The sequence below is a fragment of the Hypomesus transpacificus genome, unplaced genomic scaffold (assembly GCF_021917145.1).
Source record: "Hypomesus transpacificus isolate Combined female unplaced genomic scaffold, fHypTra1 scaffold_389, whole genome shotgun sequence".
In the NCBI taxonomy this organism is placed as follows: Eukaryota; Metazoa; Chordata; class Actinopteri; order Osmeriformes; family Osmeridae; genus Hypomesus; species Hypomesus transpacificus.
In genome coordinates this window covers 55,127-67,194 of record NW_025813910.1, presented here as the reverse complement: position 1 = coordinate 67,194, position 12,068 = coordinate 55,127, and the positions used below count along the sequence as shown (strand labels likewise).

At 50.9% G+C, this 12,068-nt stretch overlaps 1 protein-coding gene across 1 annotated transcript in view; it reads left to right on the top strand.

Annotated features, from left to right (window-relative positions):
• Positions 1-1,295: 1,295 nt before the first annotated feature.
• pcdh15b (protocadherin-related 15b) overlaps positions 1,296-12,068 on the top strand; it is a gene marked incomplete at its 3' end in the record, with an annotated part of 31,259 nt that continues 20,486 nt past the window's right edge. The window contains exons 1-6 of the mRNA XM_047016487.1: positions 1,296-1,331; positions 1,734-2,039; positions 2,787-3,011; positions 3,531-3,647; positions 6,103-6,243; positions 6,417-6,529. Coding sequence (XP_046872443.1) covers positions 1,296-1,331; positions 1,734-2,039; positions 2,787-3,011; positions 3,531-3,647; positions 6,103-6,243; positions 6,417-6,529 — 938 coding nt within the window. The remainder of the gene's footprint in view (positions 1,332-1,733; positions 2,040-2,786; positions 3,012-3,530; positions 3,648-6,102; positions 6,244-6,416; positions 6,530-12,068) is intronic.

The window sequence follows — 12,068 nt, the reverse complement described above, 5'->3', positions numbered from 1 at the left end:
CCTCTTTCTCCAGAGTTAATGAAGTTGTAATGGGCCTGTTTGAAGATGAATGTTTTCATTACCGCGCTAGCTTCAGCTGGCTGATAACAACGACTTGATCTCCATCCAAGGCTACGTTGGTAAAGATCCTCCTTGTGTCTCCCTCTCCTGAGCGATACCCTTCCTTCAGAACCCAAGCCAAGGCAGATGCTGCTTCGTCGCGCTGTCGACGACTCCGAGGACGATGAAAAGAGAGCTGTGTGTGTGAGGCGGGGGCAGGGCGCACGGGGAGGGGGGGGGGGGGTTGATATCCACTTTTGAAACCTTGATGTATCTGTCAGAGTGAAAGCAATCCTTGTTTATATTTAAATAGAAAACGGGAGCCTCTTTTTTTCCTCTCTCTTCTAATTCGATTCAAAAGTCTTGCAATTACACATCTCAAAGAGACCTTCATTCCGCCGGCAGAAAGAGGCCCTTTTTCTTCCTCTTCTCGGGTGCTTTTAACACGAGCCAGGAAAAGAAGCCTTTTGTATCCAATCGTATTTTACAGCAGCCGGTGCTAATCTGCACTGTCTCTCTTTCACGAGAAGGTGGATGATTAAATCCTACGGATAAGACCCGGGAGAGATGGAGCCATCTCTCACTTAGCAGGTCTGTGGTCTCGTCTGTCTGAAGGGGCGCTTCTCCAGGGCACAGCTGTGGTTGAGGTGTGGTTCTCAATGGTGGAGGCGTGGTTCTTCATGGTACAGCTCTGGTCCACTCCAAGGTGGATGGGCGGTTCTCCCCGGTGGATGTGAGGCTCTCTGTGTTCAAAGCGTGGTTCTCCGGGGCTAGAAGCGGGGTTCTCAAGGGTCGATCACGGGGACTCAGTGTCCCCTGCCCTCTCCTCCATAGACTGACAGGGGCCCATCTCATTCATTTCCAGAGAGAGAGTGAGGGAGAGGTAGAAAGAGAGTGAAGGAGATGGGAAAAAGAAATTACAGGTAAAATCATCCCATTTCGACGTTGCTGATTACTAATCCGTCTCGCGTGATTTGACCTTGCCGTATCCCAAAACCAATCTCAGAGGAACATAGAGGCTGACCATGCTGCAGATAAAACACTTCCATCCTCCAAATGAAGCGGTTCTCACCACAATCCTGAAGCCTCTCCGCCCCTCTCTCTCCATCCATCTCCCTCTCTCCACCTCCATCCTCTTCTCTCTATCTACCTTCATCCTCCTCTCTCTATCCACCTCCATCCTCCTCCCTCTCTACATCCTCCTTCTTCTCTCCGTCCCCCTCCCAGTCTCCCCCTGGACCTGATTTGATCTGGGCATGGAGGAGGAGGAGGTGGTGGAGGACAAGCACACTGTAACCTCATCCCCATGCTGATCATGCATGCTTGTGGATTCATGGTTGCAGCTGCAACACTGTGTTCCCACAAGGGTGTCAGCAAGTGATCTGCATGCCGGCTATACCTTCTGTTCAAACAGCTGTTGGAGCATGTGTGTGAGTGTGTGTGTGTGTGTGTGCGTGTGAGTGAGTGAGTGAGTGAGTGAGTGAGTGAGTGAGTGAGTGAGTGAGTGAGTGAGTGAGTGAGTGAGTGAAAGAAAGTTAATATGGGTCCGTGTGTGAGAGAAAGAGAGAGAAGAGAGAGAGAGAGCGAAAGGCAGAGTGAAAGAGATCACCCACACCACTCCCTTGCTACCACACGCATATTCACATTTCTCTGTGTGTGTGTGCGTGTGTGTGTCTTTGTGTGTGTGTGTTCAGGCTACGGACCCAGATGCCGGTGTGAGTGGTCAGGTCCACTACAGCCTCCTGAACCACCAGCAGCTGTTCAGGATCTCCTCCAACGGTTCCATCTTCACCTCCCTCCCTCTGGACCGCGAGACCAGGGGACATTACTACCTGGTGGTGGAGGCATCGGACGGGGCGGTCAACCCCCGCAAGACCCGCCTCACGCTGTCCGTCGTCGTTAGCGACGTGGATGACAACAGCCCGGTGTTCTCCCAGCCCTCGTACAACGTGACCCTGGCAGAGAACAGCCCCAAGAACACTGTCATACTGCAGCTCAGAGTGAGTGTCTGTGTGTGTGTGTGTGTGTGTTTGTGATCGTCTCTGGTGATTGTGGATATGTTTGAGTGTGCTGACAATCACACAATTATATATGATTGTGTTAGCATACTGTTGTGTGTGTGTGTGTGTGTGTGTGCAGTCCAGTCCCTTGTGGATCCTATCAGAGCTGTGCTGAAGCTGAATGATTGACAGCTTCTGGGACGATTTAGTCCGCAAGCTGGTGTTCTCCTGTAGCAGCTATCATCACCATAGCCCCCCTGCTGCTCTCTCTCTCTCTCTCTCTCTCTCTCTCTCTCTCTCTCTCTCTCTCTCTCTCTCTCTCTCTCTCTCTCTCCCTCTCCCCTCTCTCTCTCTCTCTCTCTCTCTCACACACACACACACTAACACACACACACACCACAGGCCTGCAGACAGGCTGCATTTGGGGCAGATTAAGGGGGCACAGACAGCTGGATGAGAGCAGCAGGGGAGAGCCAGTAACTGTGAAGGTATTCCTGTCACACACCGACTCACCTCAGTACGCACGCATACACACACACACACACATACATAGACACACAAGTACACACAGACATAGACACTCAGACATATTTGGGGTTTGTGCTTCTCACCCATGTCTCATTCCGTCCTCCCCTCCCCACTCCTATCCTCTCATGTCCCCCATGTTCCCCTCTCCCTTTTCCTCCTCCCCTCTCCCTTCTCTCCTTTCCTTTCCCCCTCTCCTCCCCTCTCCCCCTCCCCCTCCAGGCTGTAGATCCAGACCTCCACTCCAACATCACCTACCGTATCCGTACGGTGGAGGCCCGGCAGCTTTTCTCCGTGCAGCCCTCCTCGGGGGAGCTGTCGGTGCTGCAGAGCCTGGACTTCGAGGCCCTGGCCGCCCCCAACGCCTCCTACAGCTTCCTGGTGGAGGCCGTGGACCTGGGGGGCAGCATGCCCGCAGGCTTGGCCACCGTCACCGTCAAGATCACGGTAGGACCGCGACCGGAGCTGCTGAGGGAGGGAGGGAGGGGGTTGATGACGGATAGGCTGGCTGAGAAGGCCAGGGACAGGCGGACATTAAGACGTTGTTTGACCAATTTCCCTCCAATTTGATCAGGGCCCCTCTCATGTGTAAGTACAGTACAGCCCAGTGTGTCTTAACCCGCCATCCATCCGGCAGGGCTGCAGGGTCCTAGTGCTGCGCTTGATGTCCTATTGAGTATGTGCCACTGTGCTTTACGGCTCTGATCACTGCTAATGGGAGCTCTCTGGTCCACCTGACAGCTGCTAATACAGGGAGGGAGAGGGGGAGGGAGAAGGAGAGAGAGAGGGGGAGTGACAGATAGGGGAAGCCGGAGCGAGAGGGAGCATGCAAGGGAGATGTGAGTGAAGAGAGGGAGGATCGAGGGAGAGAACGATAGAGAATGCATCTCATGAATCTGTTTTCACACCCAGCACACACGCTAGCTAATTGTCTGTACTGTCTCTGTACGTGTGTGTTCTCACCAGGACATGAATGACTACTCTCCAGTCTTCAGCCAGCCATTGTACCGGGGCATGGTGGCCCCAAACGCCGTCAAGGGAACCATCGTTACCACAGTGACCGCCAAAGACCTGGACCCTCCGGTAGGTACCTGGTCTGGAGTCTGACCCGCCTCTCATCCTGACCTTGGCCAATGAAGGGGCAGCTGATGTCAGCCCTGGCTCCTGGGATTGGTTGGCTGTCAATAATGTGGCCTTTGAGCTATTCCTGATTGGCGAAGTGCGGAAAGATTTGATTGGCTGACAAGCTGATGAGACAGTGTGTGGCTTGATAGGAAACTCATGCGATGGTTTGATTTGAAAAACATTTCACACCAAAACGTCTTTATGTATGCTATTTCCATTCTCTTTCTATGGATGTGTGTGTGCGTGTGTGTGTGTGCATCATTACCTCTGGGCCTGTAGAAGGGTCGCTGTAGCCAGCAAGACGTCGCAAGGCATGAAATATAATCATCGCCGCAGCAACAAGCTGCTGAACACAGGGAAGAATCACATTTTCTCTGCACAAAGCCCCATTTCACTCACTCACTCTCTCTCCAAGCACACACACACACCACCCACACTTCCAAACACTGCACACACAAACATAAGCACTCTCACACACACACACACACACACTAAAACCACACGCACAAACAACACACAGACACACATTAACATACCGCACACACATTAACGTTGACAATCACACGGCACACGCACACACACTCGCGCACACACACAGACCCTCCCCCCCAACACACACACACACGCAGAGCTCAGTGCCAGTGGTGTGCACCTGAGTTTCTCCCCTCCCAGTCCTGAAGGTTCTGGTGAGTGATAGGGGCTGGGAGGAGGTGAGCGAGCCAGAGGCTGTTCAGGCAGCAGCACGTGTCCTTCACCTGTGTTGTCATGACACTGACAGTGGTGGGTTAGCACCAGATTAGCTTCAGCATCGTCACCCCTGGCGAGGCCCCTGTCACCTCTCTAACTCTCTCTCTCTGTCTCTGTCTCTCTGTCTCTCTGTCTCTCTGTCTCTCTCTCTCTCTCTCTATCTCTGCACCCTCACCTATCTGATCAGATTATTTGCAGTTCCGCCAATAAGGATTTCGGTATGCGTATAGAACGCTCTCTGTGTGTGCGAGGAGATGCCTTTGTGTGTGTGTGTGTGTGAGTGTGTGCGTCCTTCCCCATTTCCCTCCCAGCAGCATGTTTGTTGTTACTCTCTGTCATCCTCACCCTGACCACCCACACACGCATATATTCCTCCTGTTCTCTTCCTCCCTTTCTTGCCAGCATACAATCTAGCTAAGGGTATCACTGAGAGGCAGATCCATCTTCTGGTTGTGTGTGTGTGTGTGTGTTTCATTAACATAAGGCAGGCCACAGCCAGCTTACTTATATCTGTCTATCGACCGGCCACACTAATCTTCTATTAGTGAGAGGAGCTGGTACATTCATGAAAAGCGTTGGTCTCTCTCTCTCTCCCCCTGTCTCTCTCTCTCTCCCCCCCCCTCTCTCTCTCTCTCTCTGTCTCTCTCTCTCTCTCTCTCTTCCTATCTCACTGCCCCCCCCTTGCCCCTTCCTCTCTCACACACACATTCGATCATGGTTTGTCATCCCCTCCCCATCCTCCACCAGGGCCAGCATGTGGGAGAGCTCTGAACTCATTTTGCCTTTTCAAACTCTCTCTATCTCTCCCTCCAGCCACCCATCTCTGTCTCCCCCCCTCTCCTCTTTCTCTTTATCTCTCTCTCCATGCATCCATCCCTCACTGCCTCTCTCACCCCCTATCTTTCTACCTCACCCTCCTCTATCCTTCTCTCTCCATCTCCTCTTCACTGTCCATCCCTCCCCCCACATCTCTCGACTTCTCCCCCATGCTTTACATGGCGTCTTTCTTTCTCTCTCCCTCTGCCCCCCGACCTCTCTCTCTCCCTTCCCCCCTCCCCTCTCTGGGCCTGGCGGTGAGCTATGTGTGCGCCCTGATCTCCGTGTCTGGGTCCTCTCAGACGGTCCTCCAGGCTGCTGACTCACCAGGCCTGGGGGAGAGAGTCTCCCCGAGGAACGCCCACAAGCGCTCCGGACGGACACCTCTCTCTTCCTGACCAGGGGATCTGCTCCCTTCAGCCACCAGCCCTGTCCGCAGGAAGAGCCTGACTCAGCGTTGACGATGGGTGGGAGATGGGTGCGGTGTGACGGGCTCCGGACCAACGCCTTTTTAAATGATGTCATACATCGATTGAAAGATCATGATTGAACGTGTGTGTGACTGAGCAAAGTCACGCAGCTAGAAGCACAGAGCTTCATCGGAGATTATTGTCTTGAGTATTATTGTTGTGTTTAAAGCAGGGTTTTGTTGCCAAGTAAAAGCAGGAAGTATAATATTCATTGAGCTCAAATTCGCAGCATCTGCCTCCACGTACGACCACATTTTCTGGACCGCCCAACCGACATGTGACCTATCGAGCTGCTGGTCGCCGCAAAAATCCACTATGTCCATCCAATCACTTCAGAGGACTGAACAGGAAGTGATGCGTTGTGTCTTCCTGTGTGCCAGGACACCCCGGCCAGTCTGGTGCGCTACAGGGTGGACAGGGACTCCTCCCCCTACAGCGGCAGCATCTTCACCGTGGACGAGACTTCCGGTAGCGTCCTGACGCGCGTCAACCTCAACGAGGAGCCCAACCTCAAGTTCAACGTGAGTCGGTTCACGGCACGACTCCCACTGAGTCACTGAAAATCGGTCTGCAGGGAGGAAGATTTCTCTCCTGGCTCGTTGAGTCTCGTGTCTTTTTCAATAGAATCTTGATTCAGTGAGTCGTTTGATAGCGTACATGTTGACTCATGCTGTGATGTTGACTCCCTGTGTAGCTGCTGGTGGTGGCCTATGACGCCGGGGAGCCAGTGAAGGAGAACAGCACTCTGGTGGAAATCACAGTCCTGCAACCTTCTGTCATCCCTGTGTTCACCCAGGAGGAGTACAGGTAGCACACACACACACACAAACCCACTCGGATCCATGTCATTGAAGTTCCAAGCTGTGGGTATACTTGCAGGATAATGAAGCTGCAATACACACACCCACCCACACACCCACACACCCACACACCCACACACACACACACACACACACAGGCTCCCATCCTAAACCATGTTGGTTTGCGTGAAACCCCTCAGCTTGTCTTTTGAAGTCTTCTGTATCTGCTCAGTTGGCAGCCTTCTCTCATAACCTCGTCGCATGTTACCTGTCTGCCACCACAGTTGCCAGGGTTACTTGTCTACTTTATAATGGCTCTTTGTCTTTATGAGGTCGTCAGGTCACCAGCAAGCATCTTTCGTCTGTTTGGCTCGATGGAGTAATTTACTTAAACTTTGCTAACTCTATTTCTCCCTCTCTTTATCTCTCTCTCACTCTCTCTCTCTCTCTCTCTTTCTGTCTCTCTCTCTGTCTCTCGCTCTCTCTCTTTCTCTCTCTCCCACTGAACTGTGCATTTTTGTTAAGAGATTCCAGGTCGGAGGATGTATGACTATATAAACAAAGCTTGTATTACCCCAGCTGTAGATATACACCTTAGCTCCCACCCACTGTACCGTTAGGGCTTCATGGGTACAGCTGGCTAGTGCCTTACTAAAACAACAATAGAATGTGGGATTGGAACGAAAATAGGAAAACTCATTTTTTTATATAACCCAAATTAAAAGCTCAGTACTGTTAGAGCACCGGTCCGGTCTGGGTAGCCCAGACCATCCAGCATCACCATCCAACTTGACTTTGTTGTAAAAAGGTTGGCGTGCCAGCATACTACCAGGGCATTGGCCTCAGATGTTAGGGTAGGCCTCATGGATTCGACGTGTTGTCATAAGGTTTGTGTATCTGTGTGGGGGGGCGGGGTAATGAACTCAGTCCTGCTGAGACACGCATGGACCTCATAAACACACTGCTCCCCCGATCACCATCAGTGATGATCCCCAACAAAGAATTAACAACTGTGTCATCGAATCGAGGCCGTTTATGAGGCTCTGTGCGAGATGGATTTCTCATGTCCTTGGCTTACAGTAATAATCTTTAGTGACAAATGTATTTAACTATGTGAGACGTGCAGGCTTCTCAAAGACACGACGAGCTACTGTTGCCTCTGTTTGTGTGTGTGTGTGTGTGTGTGGGTGTGTGTGTGTGTGTGGGCATACACACGTGTGTGTTTGGTGAACCCCACAAGGATAGGAAACGAAGTGTGTGAACCTGCATGCGTGTGTGTGTATGCGTCTGTGTGTCTGTGTGTGTGTGTGTGTCACTGTGTCTTTGTGTGTGTGTGTGTGTGTGTGTGTGTAAGCGTCTGTCTGTCTCTGTGTGTGTGTGTGTGTGCGTGTGTCACTGTGTCTCTGTATGTGTGTTTGTGAGAGTGAGCATGTGTGCATAGGTGTGACCCTGCGTGTGTGTGTGTGATCTGGAAAGGTGAGATGTGTGTATCCCCCAGACCCGTTAGCAACCACTGTTATCTGTTAATTGATCAATGCTGCAGTGGCACAAACATGGCCAAAGTGACAGGCCACTGGGACCCCATCTAAGTCACGTCTCACACTGCAGATGGGAACGTGTGTCAGGGTGTCTATGTGTGTGTGTGTGGATTCGATGTGTCTGTGTGTGTGCATTTTCTTTCTGTAAGTGTGTGTGTCCATGCACGTGACGGTGTGTGAGGTGTCTGTGTTTTGCGTGAGTGCCTGTGTGAGGTGTGTATGTGTAAACTATGGACAGAGGAGACTTCAGAATGAGGGTTTGAAGTATATTTTTGAAGAGGAGAGTGCAGGCGGAGGGGGGTGGGGGTGGGGGATGTGTGTGGGGGTTGTGTCTGAGTGGAGACCAGCCCGTCTCCAGTCCTGGGGGCGAAGAGTGCTGTCTGTGCGTTTTCTTTCCTCTCTCAGCTTATCTCATAAAACCAGGTAATGAAGCACCACTGAGTTTACCTAAATCACCCAGCATGCACCTCGCCTCGCGCCGGTTTGTCATTTTGACGATCAAACAGCAATCACTGTCTCCTTTTCTGCTTAGTCCTCCGGCTGACTTAGCTCTCCTCTCTTCTTGTCTCTCCTCCTCTCCCCATCTCTCCTCTCCCCGCCTCTCATCTCCTCTCTCCACCTCTCCTTTCCCCTCCTTTCCTGTCCTCCCCCCTACACTGGTGTGTTTGTGGTGTTTATGCCTAACACCTTATTATCCAAACAGGGCTTATTTAAATATGCACAGACACACACACACTTCTGAACTTAATTGTAAATCAAGGGTGGTGAATTAAGATGCTTATGGTGTTGCCGTGGGTTGCATCAGCATGGCGAGGGGCAATAACGGTGATTCCTGTCAGGTGATGTGAGTGTTGATGGGTAATGGTGTTTCCTGTCAGATTATGTGAGTGCTGATGGGTAATGGTGTTTTCCTGTCAGATTATGTGAGTGCTGATGGGTAATGGTGTTTCCTGTCAAGTGATGTGAGTGCTGATGGGTAATGGTGTTTCCTGTCAAGTGATGTGAGTGCTGATGGGTAATGGTGTTTCCTGTCAGGTGATGTGAGTGTTGATGGGTAATGGTGTTTCCTGTCAGATTATGTGAGTGCTGATGGGTAATTCAGCACACACATAAATGTACATTTACATTTAGTCATTTAGCAGACGCTCTTATCCAGAGCGACTTACAGTAAGTACAGGGACATTCCCCCGAGGCAAGTAGGGTGAAGTGCCTTGCCCAAGGACACATCATGTGGCATGGCGGGGAATTGATCCGGCAACCTTCTGATTATTAGCCCAACTCCCTCACCGCTCAGCCATCTGACAATGGTGTTTCCTGTCAAGTGATGTGAGTGTTGCTGGGTAATGGTGTTTCCTGTCAGGTGATGTGAGTGTTGCTGGGTAATGGTGTTTCCTGTCAGGTGATGTGAGTGTTGCTGGGTAATGGTGTTTCCTGTCAGGTGATGTGAGTGTTGCTGGGTAATGGTGTTTCTTACGAGATGATGCTGGCAGACACCCTTCTAGAAAAGAACCCTGTGTGTTTTGCACATGCACACACAGTCACTCACACACACTGAAACACTCATACACCCAGACATGCATGTTTCTGATACATTTAGCCCTCTAGTCAACGGCGGCAAACATGGGCTCCTAAATAATGACCATGTTCGTCTTTCCTCTGTGTGCTTTGCACCTCTGAGAGAAACACTAATGAAGTCTCACACAACACCAAGCGTCCTCTCACACAAAGACCCTAAAACATGAACACTGATATGAATGTGCTGTCAAAAGCCTTGCCAAAGCTCTTACTCTAAAAATACACCAGTCGCCATTACAGACTCACACAAGGTAACCTTCACCATCGCATCCGACTGGAGGGTCTGTCGACGCTGTTAGCTTCTGACAAACACACTCTGCCAACGCACGCTCACTCACACTCTGCTAACGCACACTCACACGCTCTGCTCACACACTCACTCAAACAACACTCTGCTAACACACGCTCACACACACTCTCAAACCCGCTCTTAAAACACTCTTCTAGTATAATCTCAAACTCGCACTGCCTGTTTTATAGACCGAGATAGGCCTCAATACACAAAGTTGGAGAGAGAGAGAGAGAGAGAGAGAGAGAGAGAGAGAGAGAGAGAGAGAGAGAGAGAGAGAGAGAGAGAGAGAGAGAGAGAGAGAGAGAGAGAGAGAGAGAGAGAGAGAGAGAGAGAGAGAGATAGAAGGGTAGACATTGGAAAGTGGGGTAGAGTGGGAGAGAAAGTAGATAAAGAGGGAAAGATAAATAGTGGGGAAGAGTAGAGAGAAAGAGAAGAGGGGAGAAAAAGAGGGAAAAAGAGAGAGGGAGAGAGTGTTTTGACAATAGTTGAAGGACTCTGGAACAGACAAATAAGGCGCCTCCCAGTCATCAGGATCAAGAGCTGTGATTGGTCACGCCTCGTTAGGGACGTCCCTTAATCAGGGCCCACAGAGGCCTGGCCAGTCCTTTAGGCAAACACAGACACAATACCCAGCACGGGATTGGTCAATCACTAGATTAACTAGCATACATAACAATAGAAGTGGAGGGAAGTGGGAATAATGTGCTGTCTGTAGAGGGGGGAAGAGGAGATAAGAGAGAGGGAGGAGAGGGGAGGGGAGGGGAGGGAGGAAAAGAAAGAGGAGAGAGGGAGGAAGGAGGAGATAAGGGCGGAGAGGGGAGGAAAGTCTGTGTTGTTTGAATAGGGGGGAGGAGAGGAGGGAGGTAGAGAGGAGGAGAGGAGGATAGGCAGTTGAATGAGCATGTGTCCTCTTGTTGTTTATGAATTATATTTTGCGTGAATATAACGATGACCCCCCCCCCCCCCCCCGAGTTTTCGTTCACCTACACCAGGTCCTGGTGTTAAGATATTCACGCCTCCTGTTGCATTATTGATCTCACATAGACTATTTGTCTCCTCCTAAGGACCCATGGGATTGGTTAAGGCCAGACAGCGCCGCGTCCAATTACGCATCCTGTCAGACTGAGAGGGAGGAGTCAGAGAGGGAGGGTTCAGACGGTTACTGTTCTACTAATGTTGTTTACGAATCCTGTGCTGTTTTATTGGACACTAAGAGCTCGCTCTGATGCTTACTTAGTGTGTTTTCTGCCAGATGCTGTTTTCTCATTGCCCTCATAAATAGAACCATCACCAGTCTTTAACAGAGACACACACACAGACACGCTCGCGTGTACGCACAACCCCCCACACACTTGCCTATTTAAAACCTCGCACACACACACACACACACACACGAACTTGCGCAAACACGCTCCCTCGCAGACACACAGCCACACACTCACGCGCCTCATCGAAACATCACAGATGCATACCTCTAATGATAGCTCCAACGACACACACATGCTAATGCGACCCCCCCCTCCCTCCCAACACACACACACTCTCATGTACACACGCTCAGATGCACACAATGCTTGCTACTCAAGCAGTGTACTAATACAGATAAACTGATATTCTTCCGCATCTTTCTTCCATCTCTTCCAGTAGCATCCATTATGCATGGCTCCCAGCGGCGTGTTATTCTGACTGCCCCGTGAGAGACGCCAGACTCCGCTAGGCCAGGCACACTTCCCAGAGTGCACTGCTCTGATGGCTGACCTTAAAACTCCTGTTTGGAGAGGACAGCGGTATGCCAAACGACTGGGAGCTCCTTAGACACATATTCACACACACACACTCACACATATTCACTCACACGCGCTCTTACACACACACACCGTTTTGAAAAGGTCAGCCGGCTTATAATTCCAGAGCCAAGCGTTTTAGCGGGAGAGGACACTTCTAAAGGATCTTTTACTGGAAGTTGTCTCTCTGTTTGGGGGGGGGGGGAGGGGTGGGGGGTAAGACAATAGTTAGCTTTAGCTCTCCCCCACTTCCTCTCTCTTTTTCTTTCTCTCTGTCTATCCATTAATCTCTCCAATCTTTCCATCCCTCCATTCTGTCTATCCGTCCTATCCAATTTTCACTTAACCCTCCCTCCA